At 37.7% G+C, this 27,879-nt stretch overlaps 2 protein-coding genes across 15 annotated transcripts in view; one reads left to right on the forward strand and one right to left on the reverse strand.

The window, feature by feature from the left end:
• The window catches only part of DCAF6 (DDB1 and CUL4 associated factor 6), a 137,898-nt gene extending 128,604 nt beyond the window's left edge, over positions 1-9,294 (reverse strand). For 5 of the 14 annotated variants that reach the window (XM_054442531.2, XM_063649210.1, XM_054442524.2 and 2 more), the window contains exon 1: positions 8,778-9,127. In XM_054442531.2, coding sequence (XP_054298506.1) covers positions 8,778-8,874 — 97 coding nt within the window. In that variant the 5' untranslated portion in view covers positions 8,875-9,127. Of the gene's footprint in view, positions 1-8,533; positions 8,703-8,777; positions 9,130-9,276 lie in introns of those variants that run through there. The other 9 variants (XM_063649213.1, XM_063649194.1, XM_054442617.2 and 6 more) reach the window with 6 other exon arrangements.
• Positions 9,295-9,555: 261 nt separating this feature from the next.
• Positions 9,556-27,566, forward strand: MPC2 (mitochondrial pyruvate carrier 2). Its single transcript, XM_054442627.1, has 5 exons — positions 9,556-10,058; positions 21,200-21,240; positions 25,082-25,166; positions 25,628-25,739; positions 27,364-27,566. Exons 1-5 carry the CDS (start codon positions 9,950-9,952, stop codon positions 27,398-27,400), a joined length of 384 nt encoding a protein of 127 aa, XP_054298602.1. The 5' UTR covers positions 9,556-9,949; the 3' UTR covers positions 27,401-27,566.
• Positions 27,567-27,879: the final 313 nt, after the last annotated feature.

The following is a 27,879-nucleotide window of genomic DNA, read 5'->3' on the forward strand; positions in this document are numbered from 1 at the left end:
CAGCACTTTGGGAGGCCAAGGCGGGTGGATCACAAGGTCAAGAGATCAAGACCATCCTGGCCAACATGGTGAAACCCTGTCTCTACTAAAAATACACACACACACAAATTAGCTGGGCATAGTGGTGCGCACCTGTTGTCCCAGCTACTCTGGAGGCTCAGGCAGGAGAATCGCTTGAACCTGGGAGCCGGAGGTTGTAGTGAACTGAGATTGTGCCACTGCACTCCAGCCTGGGTGACAGAGTGAGACTCCGTCTCAAAAAAGAAAAAACAAAAAAAGAAATTATAAACACACACATACATAAACTAGGAATATATTTAACCAGAGGTAAAATCCCTACAAGGAGAACTACAAAACACTGCTAAAAGAAATTATACATGACACAAATGGAAAAACATCCCATGATCACTGGATATTCAGAAGAATATCATTAAAATGACCATACTGGACAAAGCAACCTACAGATTCCATACAATCCCTATCAAAATACCAAGTTAATTTTTTGCAAAATTAGAAAAAACAATCCTAAAATTCTTATGGAACCAAAAGAAGCCCCAATAGCCAAAGCAATGCTGAGCAAAAAGAATAAAGCTGGAGGCATCACATTATCTAACTTCAAATTATATTACAAGACTATACTAACCAGAACAGCAGGTTACTGGTATAAAAATAAGACACACATGTCAATGGAACAGAATAGAGAACCCAGAAATAAAGCCACATACTTGCAGCCAACTGATGTTTGACAAAGTCGACAAGAACATATACTGTGGAAAGGAAACCCTCTTCAATCAATGGTGCTGAGAAAATTAGATATCCATATGCAGAAGAATGCAATTGAACTCTTATCTCTCACTAATACATAAAAATCAACTCAAGGTGGATTAAAGACTTAAGTGTAAGACCCAAAACTATAAAGATACTAGAAAACAGACAAATGGGACTCAATTAAACTAAAAAGCTTCTGCATGGCAAAAGAAATAACAGACTGAAGAGACAACCAACCCTGTTGAATGACAGAAAATATTTGCAAATTATTCATCCAACAGGGGACTAATATCCAGACTATACAAGAAACTCAAACAATTCAACAACCAAAAAAATCTAACAATCCTATTAAAAAGTAGGCAAAAGACACGACTAGACATTTTTCAAAAGCATACACCCAACAGGTATATGAAAAAATGCTCAACATTACCAGTCATAAGAGAAATGCAAATCAAATTCACAATGAGATATCACCTTATCCTAGTCAGAATGTCTTTTATTAAAAAGACAAACAATGTTGGTTATCATGTGAAAAAAAGGGAACTCTTACATACCATTGGTGGGAATGTAAATTAGTACAGCCTCTATGGAAAACAGTATGGAGATTTCTCCAAGAATTAAATATAGAACTATCTTTCCATCCAGCAATCCCACTACTAGATTTTTACAAAAAAGAAAAGAAATTAATATATCTAAAAGATATGTGCACCAGTATGTTTACTGCAGCACTATTCACAACAGTAAAGATATGGAATCAACCTAAGTGTCCATCAATGGATGAACAGATAAAGAAAATGTAGTACATATACACTATTCAGCCATTAGAAAGAATGAAATCAGCCCGGGCGCGGTGGCTCACCCCTGTGATCCCAGCACTTTGGGAGGCCGAGGCGGGCAGATCACAAGGTCGGGGGATTGAGGCCATCCTGGCTAACACTGTGAAACCCTGTCTCCACTAAAAATACAAAAAAAAATTAGTCAGGCGTGGTGGCGGGCACCTGTAGTCCCAACTACTCAGGAGGCTGAGGCAGGAGAATGGCGTGAGCCTTGGAGGCGGAACTTGCAGTGAACCGAGATCTCGCCACTGCGCTACAGCCTGGGCGACAGAGTGAGACTCCATCTCAAAAAAAAAAAAAAAAAATTAATGAAATCATGTCATATACAGCAACGTGGATGGAACTAGAGGTCATTATCTTAGGTTAAACAAACCAGGCACACAAAGACAAGTATGACGTTCTGACTCATAAGTGTGTTCTAAACAAATGTGTTCACACAGATGCAGAGAGTGGAATGATACATAATGGAGTGGAAGAATGAGGAGGTGGGAGGATGATGAGAAATTAGTTAATGGGTACAAAGAACGTTATTCAGGTGATGGATACCTTAAAAGCCCTCGCTTAACTGCAGCATAATCTATGCATGTAACAAAATTGCATATATACCCACAGATTTGTACAAATAAAAAGTAAAAATAAATAAAAATATCATCTAAAATAGCATTAAAAATATGAAATATTTAAGGATAAACTTAACACCAAAAAATATAAATCACTGCTGAGAGAATCAAAGAATGCTTAATACACGGAGACAAACCAGAACCACAGATGAGAAGATTCACTATTGTAAACATGTCAGTTCTCCCTGAAATAATATATAGATTCAACACAAAATCCCAAGTCTTTTTGTAGAAATTGACAAGCTGGTTCTAAAATTTTTATGGAAATGGAAAGGGTTCAGAATAGCCAGGATAACTATAAATTTTTTTTAAAAAGACCAAATTTTGGCCGGGCGCGGTGGCTCACGCCTGTAATCCCAGCACTTTGGTAGGCCAAGGTGGGCGGATCACAAGGTCAGGAGATTGAGACCATCCTGGCTAACACGGTGAAACCCCATCTCTACTAAAAAATACAAAAAAATTAGGCGGGCATGGTGGCCGGTGCCTGTAGTCCCAGCTACTCGGGAGGCTGACGCAGGAAAATGGCATGAACCCAGGAGGCAGAGCTTGTAGTGAGCTGAGATCGAGCCACTGCACTACAGCCTGGGTGACAGAGCAAGACTCTGTCTCAAAAAAAAGACCAAGTTTAAAGTATCACACTAGCTGATTTCAATCCTCGGTATAAAGACATGAAGCTAGATCAATGGAATGTGGCTAGGAAATTGACTTAAACATTTATGGTCAATTGATTTTCAACAAAGGGAAAAAAGTAGTCTTTTCACACACACTGTTGGATCAATTGCACATTAATACGCAAAGAAATGAAACTTGACTCTTACAACATATGTAAAACTTAACTCGAAATTGTTCACAGACCTAAATGTAAGAGGTAAAAAGAGAAAATCTCCAGGAAAAAAAAAGTAAAAATCTTTGTTACCTTGGATTAGGTAAAGATTTTTAGATAGGACATAAAAAGTATGAACTATAAAAGAACCTGTTAAGAAAAAGACATAAACTGACAGAAAATATTTGTAAAGTACATATCTGATTAAAGACTGTTATATAAAGAATTATAGAATTCTTACAATATTAAAAAGGTAAACCTGAACATTTAACCAGACTATACGGATGACAAAAATAAAAGCCACAAAAAGATACTCAACATCATTAATCACTAGAGAAATGCAAATTAAAGGCCAGGCGCAGTGGCTCATGCTTGTAATCCCAGCACTTTGGGAGGCCGAAGCAGGTGGATCACCTGAAGTCAGGAGTTCGAGACCAGCCTGACCAATATGGCAAAACCCCATCTCTACTAAAAATACAACATTAGCTGGGCGTGGTGGCGCATGCCTGTATCCCAGCTACTTGGGAGGCTGAGGCAGCAGAATCTCTTGAACGCGGCAGGAGGACGTTGCGGTAAGCCAAGATCATGCCATTGCACTCCAGCCTGAGCAACAAGAGCGAAACTCCGTCTCAAAAACAAAAAAAGAGAAATGCAAATTAAAACAACAATGATATATTTCTACACGCCTACCATGAAGGCTACAATTAGGAAGACTCACTACACCAAATGCTGATGAGAATGTGGAGCAACTGGAACTCTCACATACTGCTGGTGGGAATGCAGTATGGTAGAATTACTTTGGAAGACAGTCTGGAAGTTTTTTATCAAGTTAAACATACTTACCATACAAGTCAGCAATCCCACGATAGATATCTATCCAAGAAGATTTAAAAGTGTTCAACCCTAGTTATTTTGTCCAAGATGTACATGAAGTTTCACTATTTACATTTTCCCTGTGAGCCATCAGCAGTGTTTAAAAAAAATTTTTTTTAATCTCCTTCAAGTACTTGGGGAAGCCTGCCCACCTTAAACCTGAAGCAACATTAAATTACAAGAACTACACACCATCTAGAACAATTTTCCAAACCTCAAGCTGAGACTCATTAGTGCATATTCTACCAGTTCAATACCAACAGTTGTAACAATATGAAAAAAAAACAGAATGCATCCTATCTAGTAAGGCTTACATATACACCTAGAGAATCCTTTATTTTCATTGTGTATATCACAGGTTGCCACATAAATGTATTTTTATCATGGATCATTTTAAAAACATTTTTAAAACACTGACCTAAAGCATACTTGTAACATAAGCTCTATGCTACCAGAAGCTTCTAAACCTTCTAAGCACTTATAACTTGATTCATCCTATTTTAGGAAGCAATGAAACCCACAGTAGAGCTATCATAGTGTCTATGGTTGTTATGATTGCTTATATGCCTTTGGTGTCCTGCCTTAAGGAATTATCAGTGTACCTTACGTTTGTCACAATTGACTGTCATTTTTCAATACTAAAATCATACATTTTTCAGCTTTCATTGAAATTTCAAGACTAAAGAAACAAAATACAAATATTCCACTAACTTTTCCCCAATGGCTAAAAAAAGAGGCAAAAGTCAGAAGTTACTAATCTTCATATAATAAATACACTGTAACTTGGCAACATATTATGAAGAACCTGGTAATCTAGAATGTAGATGTATTCAAGATGCACTAAAAAGTAATCTACACGCAAAATTATCCATTTCAGTACATACTGACTCTAATGATATTCAAAGGACATTGACTTCATAAACCCCTTACAAAAAGATGAGATTCAATCTCCACTAAAAAATTGTCACTGGCTACCTAATCATAATTTACACATTTTATACATTACAATAAGGTACTTGAGAAGTACCTTAAAATTACTTTTTTATCAATTACTATCTTTTAATTTAGAAGGGTTAGAAAGTTGTAGGAGTGTCTGTCCAAAAGGAAAGAAATATGAGTAGAAACAAGCAATGTATTGAAATAATAGTTTTTTTTATTAACAATGTTTATCTTTACAAAATCGTATATATATGGGATAATAAAATCTGTGTGGCTAATAAATCACTGATTTCCAAAAGCACTACTCTACACCTAGTATACAGTAATTTGAGAAACTATTACATTTAAACATTTAAACCTACAGGTATCTTTGACTTTCATAATTATTCTTTAAAAAAAAAAAAAAAATTCCAGGAGGCTGAGGTGGGAGAATGGCCTTGAGCCCAGGACGTGGAGGCTGCAGTGAGCCATGATGGTGCCACTGCACTCCAGCCTGAGGGACAGAGCAAGACCCTGCCTCACCCTGCCCCCCGCCTCCCACCAAAAAAAAGAATCCTACATTGAAATTTAGATCAGGCTCACGAAGATTAAAATCCCTGGCCTACCCTCTAAATCCATGCTAGTCTAAAACAACACTCTATTGGCCCAGGTGAATCTTGTGGATTTGGGAGCTCTAAGTAAACACATCTTTTAATCATAAATAACATAGGGGAAATTATTCATCTTCATTCCCACAACATAATAGGAAGTTTTGTGACGTGTAATTTTCTTTGATGGGAAGAAAGGAGGTAATTAATTAGTTTAAGTAAAATCAATTACAAAGCTTGAATATTACCATTGAAAGGGCACATGCTATGGTGAAATAACTGGAAATGTAAATGCTACGAGAAAAATTTATCCATTGTACTATTACTGCTAAATAGTAAAATTTATCCCAATTTTACTATTTAGCAGTAATTCACTGCTAAAAATCTGTAGAAATACAAATAATGAAAATGTATGAGAAAAATACTTAAATCTACAACCCTGTAGATACACAATCATAATGTTTAAATATTGAAGTCTTTTAAAAAAGGAATCTATTTCCTTAGGAAAATCCTAACTTGGAATTTGACTTTTAAAAGGAAGGCTTTATGAGTGTACCATACTTTATTTTATTTATTTATTTATTTATGACACAGAGTTTCCCTCTGTCGCCTAGGCTGGAGTGCAGTGGTGCAATCTTGGCTCATTGCAACCTCCACCTCCCAAGTTCAAGCTATTCTCAAATCCCAAGGAGCTGAGACTACAGGCGTACGCCACCACGCCCGGCTAATTTTTGTATTTTTAGTAGAGACCAGGGTTTCACCATGTTGGCCAGGCCGGTCTCAAACTCCTGACCTCAAGTGATCCACCCGCCTTGGCCTCCCAAAGTGCTGAGATTCCAGGCATAAGCCACCGCGCCTGGCCAAGAGTACTATACTTTAAAAAGTCATTTTACCTAATAAAAAAATAAAATTAATAATAATAATAAAGTCATTTTATCACCACACACAAAAAAAGATGGTAATTATGTGACATGATGGATATGTTAATTAACTTGATTGTGTATGAAGTTATCAAGTCCTATACCTTAAATATAACAATTTTTAATTGTCAATTATACCCCAATAAAATTGGGAGGGAAAGTCATTTTTTAAAAAAACCCATCACTAATTCAAACATTACCAATGTGGATTTTGCTGTTTCCTGAATGCAAAGCCAAGATTAGCATTGTAGTACAGAAGAGTTGAATAACAGTGTAAAGGTCTACTAAGGGTAAAGGCCAATAAACTAGTTCTTTGCAAACATTTTCAAGTTTCGATACTTTCAAAAAGTATTTTCAAGTACTTAGAAAACCACTTTTAAAGGAAGTCATTCCAAAAATGTCCTATTTTAAGCGTATATATTATCGTATCTAAAATATTATTTAAGATAAAGAACTCCCTGTTTGTATACATATACATTTGAAAAACTGTAATTCAGGCTTTCTAATATAGTCAGTGAACCCTTCAATTCCCCTAGACCCAATACACAAATTCCATTTCCATTAGGGAGTTGGAGTAGGAGGGGGGAAAGAAAGTATACGGTTTTGTTATATTTTAATTAACTCGTTTGTAGATATAACTGAAGTAACTGAACCAAAAGAAAACACTAAAATATAGAACTATATACAAGTACGTAAACTGTCCAACTGAGATAAAGGACAAAATTATAAATGTATCCATGCAAAACAATGTTAACGTTTGTTTCATTAAGCTAAAATTATTTCTCCGCAAATAAATTCTAAAAGAAATACTGCACACTTTTTTTGGTAAATAGTTTTAAAAAGTAGACTCTAGCTATGTTCAATTTTAAAATGATTAATCACCACTCTAGGTACTTATCCTACAACAAATGCACAGAAGCTTGTAGAATGATGTTCATTAAAATGCTGTAAGGGCGAACGTCCACTTGAAGAAAGGTTGAGTACCCTATGGTACTTCATAATGTTACCTACTATGTAATAATTTAAAAGACAGAATCAATCTATTTTTACTGCCATGGAAAGATCTCCAAAATGTGGAGAAGTGAAAACAGTGTTTACAGTATGACACCATGCATTCAAGTGTCTCACACACACACACACAAAACACACACATACCCTAGCATTTGTACATGTACATATGTACTTGTAAGAATGCAAACAAAAAGGTCTGGAAGAATATTCAGAAAACAGAAAATATTTCTAAGGGTGGCGGAGTGAAATTGAATGGGAGGGATCAAAGGGATTTTTGCTTCATTTTTATTGAGTTTTTATAAACAAAATGTATTCGTATTTTACTTAAGACACTAAAAAGCAAGAATTAAAAAATTGCATGCTAACTTTTCTTAAATAATTTACAAACCAGAACTGTTGGCTGTAATGAGATTTCATTTTCTTCTCTTTACTTGAAATCAAAAACAAATGACAGCAACAAACACTTTTTACCTAGCAAGTGGCAAAACTGGAAATAAAAAAATTTTATTTGATGTTTGCCGTATCTCCAAATAGAAAGAAAGAGTAATGAAGAGTATACAGGAAGAAACAAAAAAGACCTTTAGTAAGTACGTCCATGTTTAAGAAACCAAACTTTTTAGTTGACTCGGGTGTGACCTAGAATCCTAAAAAAAAAAAAAAAATGTTATGCAAAACGAAAAAAGTGGAATACTGTTCCCTCAAGTACTGAAGGTTGTTTTTAGAAAGCTTAACTAAGAAACTGTAAATGCCAAGTGTGTTTTCCAGGGGTGGGAAGAGGAACGTGAAATCCTACACCACCTTTAAGCGGTCAAAACGAACTGAAGAGCAGAGTGGAACTGGGAGAGCGCGCGGGGGTGGGGAGAGCTCAGCTATCACTTTTAGGTTTTGGCTCAGCGCCGCAAAAACAGTTTACACGGATTCTGTCTGGAGCGTGAAGTCCCTGAGGGTGGTCAACGCGTCGCAGCCGACACCTAAACCCTCTGGAGATTGAAGGGGAGGGTGGGCAACAACTTAGGTTCTTCGGCTGAGCGGGGAAAGCGCGCTGGAAAAGAGCAAAAGAGCTAACTTTTGCTCTAAACGCGGCAGCTCCTGGAGGTTCCGCAAGTCCCCTGAGTCCCAACCCATTAGCGACCCCAACACCTTTACAAGCCAGTACCTTCTGCCCACGGCCCGGTCCTCCGAGGAAAACCCAGCAAGGGCGGCGGCCGGCAGCATGCACAGGGGGCTTGACTGGGGGAGGCACCGGCACGGGACTCGGCGACCGAGGCCCCACCCAACACCCCAGAGTCTCCGGGCGCCTCCGCCGAAACGCCGTCCCACCTCCAACAGACCCGGCAGCGTGCCCCCTCCCCCACTCTAGGCGGCGACCTCAGCGCCCCCGCCCCGGGGCCCCCGCTCACCCAGGTAGCGACTCCGCAGCCGGGACGGGTCCTCCAGCCCGAGGGACCTTTTCCTCACGTCCCACAACAGGTGTGGGCAGGAGCCACCCCGAGACATGGCTCTGCCTGAGCCGGGTGGGAGGGGAGACCACCGCGTGGGGGAGGGGAGAAGGGGGAGGGGACACCCGTTTCAACACCCGAGCCGCACTGGCACCATCCGCGCGCCGGGCCTCCAGGGCGCAGCGTTAGATGGCGGTGGCAGCAGCGGCGCCTGGGCCTCCGAAGCCCGGCCGCACCCGGGCCGGAGCTCGCCTCATACTCTCCTTCTTAGACTAACCAGAACATCCAAAGATCAGCAATAGTCTCCTCCCTCGGCCCCCCTCCAACAGGAGGAGGCGGAGGCGGAGGCGATGGCGACTCCTCCCTCTCCTCGTCCTGGATACCCTCCCCGCCAACCCTTTCTCGCGAGATGACGACCACCCTGGGGACTGAGGCTGGTGTGTGCCGCGGCTGCCCTCACCCTGGAAGAATGCATTCGGGCCACTCTAACCAGATCCTTAAGTCGCTAGGGATTAAAGACGAATAGAGAGAGAAGCTACTCAATTCTGTAGTCTCTCGCTCACGAGTCTCCAGTCAAAAGAAACAAGAAAATTGTGCGGCATCATCTTTAGGCACTGAAGGCCGGAAAAGCCCATTTTAACTACGGGCCTGCTTAATCAAAGTGAAAGGGCAGTAGAGCCGGCGCAGCTTCACTTTCCCTTCTCCAACATGGCCTCGAGGGCATGGGGAGAAGGAGGAGGTTTCCGCTCGACCCCGCCCGCGCCTCGGGGCGGGCCAATCATGGCGGGCAGCTCGGCCTGCGCAAGCGCGTTGCCAGCAGGGCGCTGCGCGGAGTTGGTGAGGTGATTATTTTGGCACCTGTTGCCATGGCTCCTCCTCCCTCTCTCCTGCCGGGGGCCGGAGGAGGACCAGGGGCTGGCAGTCGGCAGCCTCCGCCCCCTCAACCTTCGCGGGGCGCGGGCCGCAGCTTTTCGGTTCACAGCCGGGCAGGGAAAGCCGCGGGAAGGGCACTCCAGGCGAGAGGCGGACGCGAGTCGTCGTGGCAGGAAAAGTGACTAGCTCCCCTTCGTTGTCAGCCAGGGACGAGAACACAGCCACGCTCCCACCCGGCTGCCAACGATCCCTCGGCGGCGATGTCGGCCGCCGGTGCCCGAGGCCTGCGGGCCACCTACCACCGGCTCCTCGATAAAGTGGAGCTGATGCTGCCCGAGAAATTGAGGCCGTTGTACAACCATCCAGCAGGTAATGGACCCTGAATGGCTCCTTATCGAGACCTTCCTTCTCGCTTCCTCTAAAATGAACCTTTTAGAGGCCCTCTGACAACTGCCACTAGAGGCATCCACAGCCCCAACCCCTTCCCTTCAAGTGAAGCCGTCTACTCTCCTAGCCTGTGCATTTCACCCTCTCTCCTGCAACATCTCTTCCTAAGCCAACGTATCTCAAGTCAGCTCCCTTCCCCACCTATGTGACATCCGCTCCCTTACGCACGACTCCAACCCAAACCTGATCTCCAAATTTGAGCCTTCTCAACTTCTGCGGCCACCAAACTGTCTGGGGCCACCATGAAACACTCATTCTCTTTCTCTTTTCGAATTGTGGCATATTAACCCACGCTAGGCAGAGCTGGATGGGTGGTTTGTCGCACTGTAGGGTTTGGAGTAAAGGTCACTTTCTTCAGCTGCTGCTGGCAGAGGCCTGCAGACTGAGCCCTCCTCCAAACTGCATGCTTTACTTCATCCAGGCTTAAGTCAGTGTCATTTCTCATCCCATAGGTCCAGTGTGTTTCTTTAAGTCTATCCTTATTTATGAAATTGTTGAACAAGCTCTACCCAGAACTTTTTGTGTGGACAGACCTGGATATCATTCTCTTCTACCACTTATAGTTGTGACCTTGAGCAAAAGCCTAGATCTCTGTGTAATACGCGGTCTACGAGAATGACAGATAACATATGTGCTTGACTCTTTGTAAATGCTCAGTAAACGTTACATCTCTTTGCCTACTGGAAAACTATGTTCTTGTGGTTGAAAAAAAAAAAAAACTCTGTAAGAAACTGAAAGATTCCAATACCTTTATTAAAGATCTAGAATTCTGTTACCTCTTCTATAAAGTGAGTTGTAATAATACTTATTTGGCTAGAGGCTAACATCAGATATATTCTGAGGTCTATTTCAAGCCTAAGACTTGGCAAACTAGAAAATGTGTTGTAAATTGAAAGACTGAAGTGCCACCCGAAAAGTGGCTTTTTTTCTCCTACATAGTTAAATCTGTATTCTGCAGTTGGTATCACTAGGAAAGTTGTCTAGTTCCCCCGTTATCTGATTATGAACCAGCTCTCTGGAGTCTGAACTGGTTACTAAATCTGATTTCCAGTTTGATAATGGAATGAATTGAACATCTGGATTATACTTTAACCCTTAATATTATTTACTGCAATATTGAGCCCATTATAAAACTGATCATTAAGGACAGTTTGTTACTGATTTAAAAAGTTTTTGTTTATTTGCCTTTTAGTTCTTCTAACATTCGATTTTTTTGGAATTATGCTGTGTTTTGTGGCAAAGATTTCCGGGAAGGAGGGTTGAGCTATGCTTTTTGTAATAATCTGGGCTTTACAGAGTCAACTGAATGTGAAGTCAACCCTGACCTTCATAAGCTTTGTGTTTTAGCTGTAGGATAAGGGCATAGCAGAGTAAAAGTAATTTTAAACTACTTAAAATAATACAAAATTGGAGGGTAGTCTTACCTTGATCCTTTCCAAGCCTTTAGTTTTTAGCCACCTGTAATTACTGCTTAAAATACTACTCAGCTTTCAGAATGAAGAGGGATTACCTTTCACTTGCAGGATGTGCATTTCATCTGAAAATCATTGGATTCGTTCAGTTATTTTAACCCCCTTTTTCAGTGTAGTAAAAGGAGCTAAGCTTTGAAGGGAAATAGACCTACATTTCAGTCTTGGCTTGTGACTTTGACCCTAAATTCCTGCCTTAGTTATCTTATCTATAAAATGGGAGTAATTGTAATCATTTCAGGATTGTTGTGAAAATCAGATGATCTAATGTCTCCAAAACATGTAGCACAGCGTTTGCACTTAGACTCTCAATAACTGTCAGTTCTAAGATTTGAACAACATACAGAGTAAGGATATCTATTACAGCAGAATTATTTATTATGATCGACAAGTTGGAGGCACACCAGTGTAGAAATGGAGGAGCTTGAAAAATATGTTGACTGATGAGTATTGAATAAAATCTAAGGAAACACTGATTATTGTCTTAAGAGTTATCCAGAGTGAATATTCAAGGATTTTGCATACTATTTTGCCTAACAGTATTTGTTATTGAATTATCATTGAAACATTTGTCTAGATTCACCTACAAGGAGTTTATTAAATGATATGAAATGCTACAATATTAACAATTGGAAATCATACATTGCTGATTCTAGATTTTTGAGATTTAATTTTATCAGTGACACTGTATGTCTCGACAGGTAACAAGAATGTGTTTTTAGCCAGGTGCGGTGGCTCACACCTGTAATCCCAGCACTTTGGGAGGCTGAGGTGGGTGGATCACCTGAGGTCAGGCGTTCGAGACCAGCCTGACCAACATGGTGAAACCCTATCTCTACTAAAATACAAAAATTAGCCGGGCGTAGTGGCAGGTGCCTGTAATCTCAGCTACTTGGGAGGCTGAGGCGGGAGAATCACTTGAAACCAGGAGGTGGAGGTTGCAGTTAGCCAAGATCGCGCCATTGCACTCCAGCCTGGCAATAGAGCGAGACTCTGTCTCAGAAAAAAAAAAAAGAATGTGTTTTTATGTATAGATATATATTTTAGTTACAGTATTGCATCTCTGACCTGTGACCCAGAATTTTGAGGCTCTCATTATCCATTTGCCTATGTGTTTTTGCTGGCATGTCATGATCTGCCTCTGTAGAGAAGGAATAGAGTTCTAGTCAAATGTGTGTCCTGGTCAAGTTCCTCAACTCACAAAAAGGATGTCAGTCCCCGCATTATCCCCTACCTGACTATAAAAATATGTGACTCCACCCTAGCCAGTTGCATAGCTGTACTCCAGTGTTTGTCAAAGAAATAACCTTGAAGTTATGTTGCCCAGTGTTATTTTTTCTTTTCTTTTCTTTTTTTTTTTTTTTTTTTGAGACAGTCTTGCTCTGTTTCCTAGGTTGGAGTGCAGTGGTGTGATCTGGGCTCACTGCAACCTTGGCCTCCTGGGTTCAAGCAGTTCTCCTGCCTCAGCCCCCTGAGTAGCTAGGATTACAGGCGCACGCCACCATGCCCAGCTAATTTTTGTGTTTTTAGTAGAGACAGGGTTTCCCCATGTTGGCCAGGCTGGTCCCAAACTCCTGACCTCAGGTGATCCACCTGCCTTGGCCTCCCAAAGTGCTGGGATTACAGGTGTGAGTAACCACACCCGGCCCCAATGTTTTCTTAAAGGCTTAGTTAAGGAAAACAAAAAATTATCAAAATTATCAGTGGAGGAGTGTCATTTATTTGTATTTGTGAGTTCCAAAATGGGGTAAGTCATCCCAAGGGGTGCACACAATGAAACATTGGAATGTAGGAAGAAAATTATAGAACTTCTAGTAACGTTTACTGTTATTTCATCCACTTAAATTTTTCATTGCGTATACATTCTGTAATACAAAAATATAGTGCAGTAATTCTATATAATTTATAAATATATAAATGATTTATAAACAGGATGTATGCTCGAATTGTTTTTTACTGATAGGGCATACGTTCAAGAGGAGCTGGAAGACCACAGCTCTAAAGAGTCTAAAAACTATCCTTTGGTGAAGTTAGTCCCAAAAACAGCTATCTGAACCATATCATTTTAACGCATTGTAGCTCTCCTTTTACTGAATTACATTTTGGCTTACATGGAAGAGCTTTTGAAAAAATAATTCTGTGAAACTTGTTGCAGTGCTTAGTGTGCTGGTGCTGAGAATATCATTCTCAACATTACATGGGTTCCCTCTGAATACTCATGGGAAAAGTTACTTTAAAGTCTAAATAAAAATAATATTTGCATTTTTCCTAGATAATTAGCTTGTTTAATTTTAAAGACCTAGAGGATATTTCTTTTTAAATAAAAATAAACTACATGAACCAATGTTATCAGTGTTTATAAGGAAATATCTGTATCATAAAAATTTTATATTCAATGCTAAGAGAATTGATGTTACAATAGATGGTTAAATACAGCTTAGTGCAAATATATATTGTTCTATTATATGTAAATAAAATCAAATGTGGATCAAATAATCAGTGTACGTACCTACATAGTTTGAATTACACAGTTCTTTAGCATCTCTATTAGAACTTATTTTGTTGCCACAGATTGTCAGTGAAGAATCTTAATGCCAGTCTAAGATATTAATATATGTCCATATATATTCTTAAGTGTATATTTAATATATTATGTTTAAATATTTACACTAAATATACATATATTATTTTTTAAAGTAATAACTCTTAAAGAGATAACTAAAATAGATGTAAAATTAGAATTTCAAATACAGTTGTAAAATATTGGTGAAAAATAGAATATCTTCAAACAATCAGCTACCAAGAAAGTTGAATTATTCAATATTTATTGAGGGCCTATTGTATATTAGACACTGTTCTGGCACTCGGGATAAATCAGTGGATAAAATAACAAAACCCACCCACACAGAGTTTGTATGCTCAGAAGAATTCATAAAAAGGAATATCAGCTGGGCGCAGTAGCTCAACCTGTAATCCCAGCACTTTGGGAGGCCGAGACGTGTGGATCACCTGAAATCAGGAGTTTGAGACCAGCCTGGCCAACATGGTGATACCCTGTCTCTACTAAAAATACGAAATTTAGCTGGGCATGGTGGTGCGCACCTGTAATCCCAGCTACTCTGGAGGGTGAGGCAGGAGAATTGTTTGAACCTGGAAGACGGAGGTTGCAGTGAGCCAAGATCGCGCCACTGCACTCAATCCAGCCTGGGCGACAGAGCAGATTATCATCCTTGATGCAGTTGTTCAACACTTAACATATTTTTTGTGTGCTATCCTGCTTTTAAACTAATTTTAAGAAATTAGAACTGTTTATGCAGATGTGCTAAAGGAGAAGAAAGCCCTAAGAAAAGCTATAAATAGTTTATCATTTCCAGGTCATGTAAAAATATTAATTTTGCTTATAACAGAGAATGAAATATGTTTAAAGTGCAGTATGGTATAGTAGAAAAAGGACTAGGATCAAAGAAACTGTGTTCTAGTCCTTGCTCTATCCAGAACTCTCCTGAGTGTAAGACAAATTACTTAACTTGTAAGTGCCTCATCTTTTTCATTTATAAAAATGAGGGAGCTTGGACTTTCCTTAAAGTCTTTTCCAGCTAATAATCTATAATTTGGTATTCTCTTAGGACTTTTCTTACATTCAGAACCTTCAGGAAACTCAGATTTCATTGGGGAAAGTCATATAATTATTGTTAGATTAGGATTTAGGGATCTAGTTTTCTATCCTTGCTGGATTATTTATTTTAAACCAGCAATTCGTTTACTGGGCCTCATTTGCCTGATTTATGAGTGCCTACAGTAGATGATTTCAACAGTCTTGCTAAATCTAAAAGTAACTGATTCTTTGTACCTGAAGAAATAAGTAAATTTAGAATGTATCATCCCTACGATGCATCTTAGCTATTTTAGTCTCTTTACCTGTTCTTTACTCTGGAATTTCAAACCAAAGTGTATTTTCAGTCAGCATTTTTAAAAACATTATCTACCCATGATGTTTTGGGTACTATTTTAGTGGTAGCTATTTCCAAGGCATTGTGGAAAATATTGAAATTATATGGCTCTAAAATGGTAGCTTAGTCATGTTCTTAGTGTTAAATCAGAAGTAGCTTTGGCACAAATAAAAATGAATGATTTTTTGGCCGTCAGTATCCGTGTCAAAGATTAACCTTTACATATTCTAAGGATTTGTATCTAGTTTGTCACATGATAGCAAACAGGTGAACTTGTGTAAGGTAAGGAATTAAGAGGGGTGTTAAAAAGTAACAAACCATAAAGGAGTGGCATGAAAGGGATGGGAAGAGGTAGGGAAATGTAGTGATTTTATGACCTCTTAGCATTCAATAAGAAACTTTATTTTTCACAGAGGGATATAGTGAATACTTCAATCCAGTATTTGTAAGTGTGTATATGTGCTTGAGAGTAAAAATTACCTATTCTGTTCCAAAAAGTAAGTCTTTACTTAGGGAGGGAATCATATATACAATAGGTGGCCTACTTTCTGGGTAGGATTCATATAATATTTTATTAACAGTAATTTCTCTCAAATAAGGAAATTAGGAAGTAAGTTTATGTCAGTTTATTAATAGGTTCATTGAAGTTCAAGGCAACTAAATTTGTTAATTTGAAAATTTCTGTCTGTTATTTGCTTATGATATTCACTTGTAGAATTTCTCAAATTCTATGAAAAGTTTGAATTTAAAAACATGAGTTTCACTTTAAAAATAAGGCAATAAAACACAGAATAACTTATAGTCTGTATTTTTCATTCTTGAAAATAGTTCGTAGTTTAAAATGTATAGACTTTTTTTTTTTTCTTTTTTTGAGACAGAGTTTCACTCTTATTGCCCAGGCTGGAGTGCAGTGGTGCAATCTCGGCTCACTGCAACCTCTGCTTCCTGGGTTCTAGCGATTCTCCTACCTCAGCCTTCCCAAGTAGCTGGGATTACAGGTATGCACCACCACGCCCGGCTAATTTTGTATTTTTAGTAGAGACGGGCTTTCTCCATGTTGGTCAGGCTGGTCTCAAACTCCCCACCTCAGGTGATCTGCCCACCTCCATCTCCCAAACTGCTGGGATTACAGGTGTGAGCCACCACACCCGGCCTAAATGTATAGACATTTTAAATACTTGTTTAATGTTTCTAAATTGTCAGCATTGGAGGCCTTCTTCAACATCCAGTAATACTGTTCAAAGAAACAAGATGAAAATGTATTAATTCTTTTTCTAAAAGAATATATAGTATGTCTGATGTGGACAATTTCCTTCATCTTGGGCTATAAATTAATGTCTTATGAGGAGATTTTTCTTCAGTATATTTTCAGCAGTTCAAATTTTCCACCTAATCAAGTTATTTCATTTATCATAATGGATGTTAGCCAGGTATCTGTTAGTTTATACATCTGCTTATTCTAATATTAAGGTATTATAATCACTTCACGTGTCATAATTATCTATTTTTATGCTCTCCCATGAGAATAGCTGTGTCATTGTACAGAACATAAGCCTGTGTTTTCCAGGTCTAGAATGACACATGTGACATTGTATTGTCACTATTTGAGTGATACCTATTTCTAAATACTTTGTTTTGTCAAAACTTTATGTTTAGAAATGTTGAAGTAAGTTGGAATGTTTTTTCGCAACCATATCCACTGTTGATCAATTGCTGTTTTCTGGAAGACAGCCTCTGTATCTGATTTATATATGTCTAAATTTACCTGTCTAGCTTTATTTGACATATTGTTTACTCTTACAGAAAAAAAAGCTAAGAAATGTTAATTGAATGCTAATTAGCTAAAATGAAAGGGTTAAGTTTTCTTTAAAATTTTGTTAACCCATTGTGTGACTTTACAGAGTCTCGCTCTGTCGCCCAGGCTGGAGTGCAGTGGCACGATCTGGGCTCACTGCAAGCTCCACCTCCCGGGTTCACGCCATTCTCCTGCCTCAGCCTCCCGAGTAGCTGGGACTACAGGCGCCCACCACCACGCCCAGCTAATTTTTTGTATTTTTAGTAGAGACAGGGTTTCACCGTGTTAGCCAGGATGGTCTCGATCTTCTGACCTCGTGGTCTGCCCGTCTCGGCCTCACAAAGTGCTGGGATTATGGGCATGAGCCACCGTGCCCGGCTGACCTTTTTTTTTTAAACAGTTAAGAAAACACTGTTTGCATTTGTAGATATTAAACTGATTTTTTTGGTCACTTATCCACATCTTCTAGTATCTCAGAAAAATTAGCAATTTAGAAGGCCTTATGTATTGGCTACTGCTATTTTTCTGTTTAGTACATAGCAGTTGTTAAACTAAAATTAGAGCTTGTTTTCATAGTTTAAAATTATTCACTCACTAAAATACCTCTCTTGGTCCAGGTTCTAGCAACCATAATTTGATGTTTGGAGTTTTTTCAGTTCTTGTTTGGTTTGGTGGGGAAGGGCTGCTGTTCATATTGTAAAACTATTAACTAGCTCCGGGCAGTTTAGTAAGTTAGTTACCAGGCAAACCTACTGAAAAGATTGACTATTCATTAACCCCAAAGGATCAACCATTTAAGCTTGTCAACCATTTAAGCTTGAAACCAGAATCTAGAGGCTTTACTCAGAAAACAATTTTGGGGTGACAGAAACTTCAGCTTTCGAATAGAACAAGAGAAGTCTGCTGAAGAGTTCAAAGTAAAAATGAACACCCATTCAGCCAGAGACTAAAACAATACACGGACTGACTCTTGATTGATGAAGCAAAACTCCATGCAAGGATAAAAACTAAACTTAGTAATGGATACTGTGTATGAGCCAGAGACACTGTGTATGACAAAGAAAAATGAACCAGGTGTAATGATAGGAATCCCAGAATCTCACCCTAAATTTCCAGAGAGTTTGAAAAGACTGACTTATAGGATTAATGCATTATGGCATCAAACTCCGGGGAAGAGAGCCGTGGTCTAAGAGTAGAGTAACTAATGAGTGAAATCTAATATATTCTTGGCATAAAGGGAGCCTGATGTCCCTAGAGATGAGAAAACAGCAAATTCCAGCCTTGAGGATGAAGCAGTGTCGAGGCAAATCTGGGTCAGACAGAAAGTTTGAATATCTTTGATTAGCATCTATCCTGAACATGGTGGATCCAATTCAGTTCTGTTGGCACATACCTATTATTTGTCAAGGAAGATTTAAGAAAAGGACCTTGTCTTCGGGTTAATGTGACAGATGCATAAATAATCATTTTAACAGAAAATGATAAAAGAATATACAGGCTGCTTTGGTAGTTAAGAGAAGGAGCATTTAGCCTAACCTGGAGTTTTTTTGTTTGTTTGTTTTTTATGGCTTCCTTGAGGAGATGCAACCTGAAGTGAGTTTCTGATGGATAGGAGTTAGGTAAAGACTAAGCAGGATATTGAGAAGGGACAGCATGAATTGAAGAGCCATAAAATAGCATGAAACTAGTTGAATGTTTGCCTAGCTTATCAGTCGCCCTAGACCAGGATTTCTTAACCCTCTGCTTTCTGGGAGCGGCCATCCTGTGCATTGGAGGATGTTTAACAGCATCCCAGGCCTCTACCCACTAGACGGCAGCAGCAGCAGCATCTGCGGCAGTTGGGGCACCACAGTTGGGGCAACTAAAAATTCCCCTGGGGGGACACTCCTGGTTGAGAACCGCTGACCTGGCTAAGATTTAGTTAAATTAGGATTATATATTCTGAAACTCAGTGGCTTCATGTTTTCTTTTATATTCCCCTTTTTCCCTTCTTAAAAATGTCTTCAACTCCAACCTTAACCAAAGAAGAAACTAAATTATTTTCTATCTTGTAGAGAGAAAAAGATGTGGCTAGAGTTCTATGTATGTGGTGGCTGTGCCCAGAACAATACTGTTTAGAGAACTGGATAACAGAAACTGAATATAGATAGGTTTTTCACTCAGTTGTAAGAACATCAACATTTAGAACTCCTTGATAGTTTAAATTCTCTCACCAGCTGTTTCAGCACTGTTTTTAGATTTATTCTACAACTTAAAATACGGAAAATTCGAACGTACACAAGAAAATGTAAAAATGGTTAGATACCAGATGTATGTGAGAAAATAAAGTTTAACATTATAATGGGCTGAGTAGGCCCACAAGGAACGACAGGGTTTGTGCCATGATCTTCTTTCTAGTGTTTGAAGAATTATTCTAATGATACCCAGCTTCTCTGAAGAATGAGAAAATGAAACTTAGATTGCTGTAGGACTTTAGGATTAAATTAGAAAATCAGCAAACATATTTTAAAACTATTAAAAGCATAAGCCAGACATCAATATTTAAGTATCAGGCTGATAAAAACAACTTAGGATTTTAAAGTACTTTAAAAGTTATTTGTGGCTGGGCACGGTGTCTCACGCCTGTAATCCCAGCATTTTGGGAGGCTGAGGTGGGCAGATCACGAGGTCAGGAGTTTGAGACCAGCCTGGCCAACATGGCGAAACCCTGTCTCTATTAAAGATACAAAAAAATTAGCCGGGTGTGGTGGCAGGCGCCTGTAATCCCAGCTACTTGGGAGGCTAAGGCAAGAGAATCACTTGAACCCAAGAGGTGGAGGTTGCAGTGAGCCGAGATTGTGCCATTGCACTCCAGCCTGGGCAACAGAGCGAGACTCTGTCTCAAAAAAAAAAAAAAAAAAAAAAAAGGTTATCTGTGTGTGTGTATATACATATATATACATGCATATGTATATCTGTATGTTATATATACACATACATATTATATATTAGGGTAATAAATATTAGTATAAACTGCTTCCAACTCTACTGGCTAACTTTCCTTTTTATTTAATATTCTACATTCTATTAGGTAGTAGGGGTACAAGTATGAATAATATTGAGCCACTAGCTTCAAGGAAGTCATAATCTTGATAGATACATAGATTTACAAATAACTAGAGTAAAATATGTAAAATGTACTGTGGTAGATTTTAAAATGACATTGAATTAATGAATTTTGCTGTAAGAATACTGTGAATTCATTTGAGAGGGACAAAAATATCAAGGACTATGTTAAATTGTAGAAGATAGAATGTGTAGCATTGCCATCACTTAAGGCTAAAGGCAAGTAGTTTGCACTATCTGGTGATACTTTTCAAAACCTGCATACTAAGCAAAAGTTGCAGGGAAGCAACTGCCATTTTTACATTTTTCAAATTTTGCTGTTTAATGTTAAGATTACCCAACTATGTGTTATAGTAATTCAGCCAAAATGCACAAAAATGGGGTGTTATCACTGGGTTCATTTTCACTTGGGATGAGAGTATTGAGTGTAAAACTAGTATGAAAGTACATTAGAATCAAGGTTCCCTAAAATATTTTTATATGGCAATATATTTACTGAAAAAATTTGCATATAGTTGAACCTGTGCAGTTCAAACCTGTGTTATTCAAGGGTCAACTGTACTGTGATACTGTGGTGCCTCTCTAAATGTTAACTGAAATACAAAGTATGCAAAAAGCATAGTAAAAGTGATTAAAAATAGATTGATAAATCCTTTGGTTTTTAAAATTTGGTGACAGCTGTTAAAAGACGTGTATAATATATTTGGTTTATTCCTGAATTTTTCTTTTCTTTTTTTTTTTCAGGTCCCAGAACAGTTTTTTTCTGGGCTCCAATTATGAAATGGGTAAGTCTTGAGTTTTTACAGAAGCTACTGAAAGACAAATTCCTTAATAGGAATTTACTAATTTGAAGTAACTTTTATGAAGGATATACTTTAGAGTATTCTTGGTATGCCTATAGATGATTTCATGGCAAATATTCTCAGACATATCGTTTTCTACAGAAAGCAACTGTCTACTTTAGTTTTTCTGAACTCTTTAGATAAGAGGCCTTCTGGGAACATACTTGTTATCAAAAAACTTACAATCGTTTGCCATATGGACATGAAATTTCATTCTAAAATGTTATTACTAAGTTAGAACCCCCAAGTTAACTTTTATTATTAATTTAGTATGAGAACTGAAGGTTCTAACACCAAAATATAGGTGAGGAAAGTTAGTCTCAAAAAGTAGATGGATTTATTCAAATATAAATATTAGCATTTGGTAAATGAGAGAACCTAGGACTTCTGACTCCAAGCCCAGTGCTTTTACTCTTTGCCAAAGTTTTCTTTCTTAAAGTTCTTACTTAGCTGAAAAGAAACAATTGAGGTGGCTGTTTGTAGCAAATCATTGATTTTATGTTGAAAGGGCCAGTTTGGGTCTATAACTGTGCTTTTCAAAGTGTCATCTCTCTGGACCTGCAGTGGCATCATTTGAGAACTTGTTAGACCCCATCACAGACCTACTAAATCTAAAACTCTAGATGTGGAGTCCAGTGAGCTCTGTTTTCATAACCTCTTCGGATGATTCTCTGATGCCCTCTAAAGTTTGAAAACCACTGGTCTGTAGGCTTTTTTTTTTTTAATGTGGTAAAATACATATAAAATTTACTATCTGAACCATTTTCAAAGTGTACAGTTCAGTAGTGTTAAGTACATTTACATCATTGTTAACCAATCTCCAGAACCCTTTTTATCTTGTAAAAGTAAGTCTCTGTACCCATAATTCCCCATTCTCCTTCTCCCAGTCCCTGGCAACCACCATTCTACCTTCTGTCTCTATGAATTTCACTACTCTAAGTACCTCATGTAAATGGAATCAAAATGTATTTGTCTTTTTGTAGTTGGCTTATTTCCCCTAGCATAATGTCCACAAGGTACATTAATGTTGTCATATGTGTCAGGGTTTCCTTTCTTTTCAATGCTGAATAGCATTCCATTGTATGTATTTACCATGTTTTGTTTATTCTTCTATATTTTGATTGGACAGTTGGTTTGCTTCCACATTTTTGCTGTTGTGAATAATGCTACCATGAACATTGATATACAAGTATCTGTTTAAGTCAATACTTTTAATTCTTCTTAGTATACACCCAGAAGTTGAATTGCTAGATCATATGATAATTCTGCTTAATATTTTTTGTTTTCCTCAGCAACTACATTATTTTACATTTCTACCAGCAATTCATAAGGGTTCTAATTTCTCCACATCCTCACCAACACTTGTTACTTTTGATGGGGGAGCATTTTTGTTTTTGTTTTTATGATAGGCACCTAATGGGTGTTAGATATCTTGTTTTTATTTGCACTTCCCTAATGATTAGTCATGCTTAACATATACTTATTGTACTTATTGATCAGTTGTGTATATTCTTTGGAGAAATATTTATTCAAGTTCTTTGCCTGTTTTTTAATTTAATCAAGTTGTTTTTTGTTGTTGAGTGATGGGCTGTTGTAATTCTCTTGAATGTACTTTTAAAATGGTTAGAACAATTCAGAAACTCAGTTGTAAATTCAAGTGGTTGAGAATGTTAGAGTTGGAATTGGCTATGACTCAATCTTATGGCCTTGGGCAAGTTTAGTTTCTTTGTCATTTTGTCTCTTCAACTATAAAGTGACAAGATTAGAATATAAGTGATTCGGGAGCTGTATTTTACAGAGATCTAGGGAGCAGTTTTTTTTTTTTTTTCGTATCTACATATTGAGAAAAGATCCTGAAACCCCCTATACTAATGGAAGTTACATTACCATTTCCTCCTTCTCTCCCTACCTACACTTAAAATTACATAGTAATAATAATATCTTTATAGTGGAATTGATTGCTGAAGTATTCAATCATTAAAAGAGTTTGAGTGATTTCATCTATTCACAATAAATTTAGGGGCCTCTTTGATCTCAAATTTACCGCAGTTTAGGAGTTTATTGATTTTATCAATAGCTTTGGGGTTTATTTGACCTGGTTCATTACTGTTGTGAGATATTGACAGCATTATATACTCATAAATGCTTTCTTGACTATCTGTCTCTTTAAGAACATCTATTTTAAGTACATGTTGAAATCATACATAGTCTCCAGATGACAGCATAGCAATAGAAACTTCTGTGTTTGGTTCTCTGGTGGGGAGACTTCTTCTATTAGATACTTACCTTATGTACCTCCTACTGTGTTTTATTATCCCAGAGTATTTGATAATTAATCTGTAGAATTCTATACATGACACATAACAGTTGCTTCTGCAAGCCACATGTTCTATAACATGAAGACTCTCAGACCATATGCCTTCAAACATATGACTGTAGTAGAGTCCTTTGTAACCACTTTAGTTGAAACCACATAACTAATCATAAAGGTCAAAGTGGATAATCCTAAAAACAAAATACCTATGTACCTTAAATATTTTATTTTAACCTAAAGGATATAAATATATATTCATTGACAATCAGTCTTTTTTAAAGCTAAAGCTTTTATTTGTGTATGGATTTTTGAGCTCCACATTTTCTATCCTGGATAAATTACACTACAGTGCATCCTGTATAATTTCCAGCTTAGTTTTTTTAAAAAAACAATTTATTAAATCATATAAATTACATTAACAAGTAAAACTGGCATAAATAGATTGAGGACAAACATAGTGCCTTGGTAAAAATACAGCTCATCTGGTGGGAGCAAAAACGCATGAGTGCAATAGAGACAGTGTTAAAAACACAGAAGAGAAATGGCCATGTATATGCTGATGTTAAAGAAAAATGGCGTAACAGCTAAGGCCGGACATGGTGGCTCACGCCTGTAATCCCAGCACTTTGGGAGGTTGAGGCGGGTGGATCACCTGAGGTCAGGAGTTTGAGACCAGCTTGGCCAACATGGTGAAACCCCGTCTCTATTAAAAATACAAAAATTAGCCAGGCATATTGGCACGCACCTGTAATTCCAGCTACTTGGAGGCTGAGGCATGAGAATTGCTTGAAACTGGGAGGCGGAAGTTGCAGTGAGCCTAGATCGCACCTTTGCTCTCTAACCTGGGTGACAGAGCGAGACTGTCTAAAAAAAAGATCTAACCAAAAAACTAAAATTATAAGTTTTTCTGATATTTATACTTTTAAAAAATAATTCATTAGAAGCCCAAACCTCAGCATCACACAATATACCCATGTAACAAACCTGCACATATACCCCAAATCTAAAATTTAATTTAATTTAAAAATAATAACATAGGCAGAAAACATCAAAGGAAGAATCTATACAAATGACCTTAACAGCTTTCAGGTATCTTCCATGCTAGTGGTTAGTGGTTCCTGACATATATAAAGAGTATATAAATTCATATGTGAAATAGGTAGACAAAAAAAACCCAAAATATATATGTACATGTAATGCATACATATATATCTTATCTATATATGTACTACTGACTTTCAGATATATGAGACTGCTTAGTGTACCTAACAAAATAAAATTAGTTCAAAAAACAGTTTTTTAATTCATTGTGCTTTTTTTTGTTGTAATCTACATTTTCTTAATGAATGGATACTAAAATTATAGCTGCTAACTTATGGAAATCTCAGAAATGTTTTGTGCTTGATTTAAAGTTAAAACTATTACTCCACACTCCTGATACTTTTTTTCTTTCTGTGCGTTAATGTGTAGGGGTTGGTGTGTGCTGGATTGGCTGATATGGCCAGACCTGCAGAAAAACTTAGCACAGCCCAATCTGCTGTTTTGATGGCTACAGGTAAATTAAGTAAATATCTTCTGTGTTTCTTGTAGAACAAATGATTTTTGTTTTGTTTTATATCAGTTTATTTAGTGGCTTAGTGTTTGAAATACACTCACACACAAAGGAATTACAGTATTATGTCTAGGAAGTTATTAAGTTATGGATGGAGGAGTCACAGAAAGAATAAGTATCTGAATGGGCTTTTGCTTTTCGGGTTTTTGCCATGAACATATTTTTATAAGTGGGAAGAAAATTACAGTTAATAGTCACTTTACTCTAAAGATTCCTCTTTCATGTAAGAATTCAGTATTTTCTGTGACACTAAGTTACAGAAACATTATTGAAAATTCAGAGTATAGCATTTCTTTGTCCCTCATCCTACGTTATTGTTGTAATTACTTTACTCAATATTAAGTATTCACTGAAGTTATTGCAGCAGTATGTATTCTTTTTAAAGTAACGTTTTGTTTCAACAGGGTTTATTTGGTCAAGATACTCACTTGTAATTATTCCAAAAAATTGGAGTCTGTTTGCTGTTAATTTCTTTGTGGGGGCAGCAGGAGCCTCTCAGCTTTTTCGTATTTGGAGGTAAGCCTACCAGAGATATTTTTAAAACTGTCTCAAAAGCTACTTAGATGGCACTAATTTTTTTTTTTTTCTGAGACGGGGTCTCACTCTGTTGCCCAGGCTGGAGATGGCACTAATTTTTTTTAAAGATTCGTATATAATGCTAACACAAGAAATACCTAAAGTAGAAATTTAGCATTTCTCGAAAAGTCTAGGGATTTACAAATAAGTTAACCAGTTAACTAGTTAACTGGCTAAAATTAGTTAAGCAGTATGTTACCTAGTTTTTAGATTTAACTGTGCATCATTTAGATGGTTAACCATCTCACATAATCTCTTTTATTAAGACAACATATACAGTTTATGATTTATTAATTTCTTATGTAAACCTTTTATCACTTACTTTCAATTGTATATAATAAATTGGAACTTAAGTGTATTGTTATGTAGTATTGGAAATGATATTTAGAGTGAGGTCTTTGCTTTCATTGGAAAGTGTTCCATGAGCACTGGAAATTTTTAAACTATTTACTCAGTAGTTAATATTGTCAGTGATTTATGATAATGACATTATGATCAAATATTTGAAATCAAGATCTTTTGAGAAACCTAGGAGGTATGGTTGGCTTCATGGAATAAGTTCCTTCTTGTGCTTTTATACTACTCTCCATTCCATTATAAGCTAGGAGGAAGAGTAAATGAAGCCCAAGGAATGGTAGAAGGGAAGGAAAGACTATGGCTCTGTGGTTACTTCTTTGAATTGAGAATTGAGGAAATGGTCCTTAGCGTTAGTGAACTGAAGTGTTTACAGGCTGTTAACCTAATAGCCTGCCTGCATCACAGAAGTATATTTTACCTTAGTGGTTAGAAGTATATTTTACTTTAGTGATTACTTTAGTATATTTTACTTTACCTGTTGATCTTATTCTTAGGAAAGGTGCTTTGTGAGTATAAATTTAAAAATTCTAGATGACCACATTTTACTAAATTTTATACATATGTTCACAAGTTTGTCACACTCTTGTAGAATTCCAGAATGAGAATATTTTTATTAAAATAATACTTTTGCACAGGAAACTATATGTCAGCTAAGCTGTTAAAAGTTTTTGGCAGGCCGGGCACGGTGGCTCACTCCTGTAATCCCAGCACTTTGGGAGGCCGAGGCAGGTGGACCACAAGGTCAGGAGATCAAGACCATCCTGGCTAACACGGTGAAACACCATCTCTACTAAAAATACAAAAAATTAGCCAGGAGTGGTGGGGGGCGCCTGTAGTCCCAGCTACTCGGGAGGCTGAGGCAGGAGAATGGCGTGAACCCCGGAGGCAGAGCTTGCAGTGAGCCGAGATCATGCCACTACACTCCAGCCTGGGCGACAGAGCGAGACTCCATCTCAAAAAAAAAAAAAAAAAGTTTTTGGCAGTTGTGATCTTATTATCTGAAACAAAATCCAGATGCAAATGATCTCTTTGAATCCTTTCCCTTCTGCCTGTTTCTACCTGTAAGCCCTCCGGGAAGATTCTGTTTACAATTGTATAGCTACTTGACCACCGAGAAAGAAGAAATGGAGTATGCTTTCCATTCTCTCCTTACCATAAATTTATCTGTTATTATTGATGATTATTTTTCTTTCTGTTTTCTTTATAGATATAACCAAGAACTAAAAGCTAAAGCACACAAATAAAAGAGTTCCTGATCACCTGAACAATCTAGATGTGGACAAAACCATTGGGACCTAGTTTATTATTTGGTTATTGATAAAGCAAAGCTAACTGTGTGTTTGGGAGGCACTGTAACTGGTAGCTAGTGCTTGATTCAATAGAAAAATAAAGCAAACTTTTAATAACAGACTCTCTACATGACTTAAGGAATTTATCTATGGATATTAGTAACATTTTTCTACCATTTGTACATAATAAACCACACTTGCTCATATATACCCCCTGCCTCCTTCTGTTCCAGTCAGCCAACATGTGTATATAAAAGAACACACAAATTCAAGAAGTTGAAAGATTAAATTATCTGCTTATTTAGTGTAGGATGGTCAGGTAGCTAGCTATAAGTGAAAGGAAATTTTGTTGAAGAGACTGAGAAATGGGTAGTGGAATGACTATCAAGATGACCTCAAACTACTTAAAAACATTTTAACTTGCCATGAAGAAT

Source organism: Pongo pygmaeus, chromosome 1 (genome assembly GCF_028885625.2).
Source record: "Pongo pygmaeus isolate AG05252 chromosome 1, NHGRI_mPonPyg2-v2.0_pri, whole genome shotgun sequence".
NCBI classification, from domain to species: Eukaryota; Metazoa; Chordata; class Mammalia; order Primates; family Hominidae; genus Pongo; species Pongo pygmaeus.

Excerpts from the sequence above, each read along its gene's own strand:
- MPC2 (XM_054442627.1), top strand. The coding sequence starts at position 9,950 with ATGTCGGCCGCCGGTGCCCGAGGCCTGCGGGCCACCTACCACCGGCTC. Across the intron at positions 10,059-21,199 it reads GTTGTACAACCATCCAGCAG|GTCCCAGAACAGTTTTTTTC; the intron begins GTAATGGACCCT and ends TTTTTTTTTCAG. Across the intron at positions 25,740-27,363 it reads CAGCTTTTTCGTATTTGGAG|ATATAACCAAGAACTAAAAG; the intron begins GTAAGCCTACCA and ends TTTTCTTTATAG.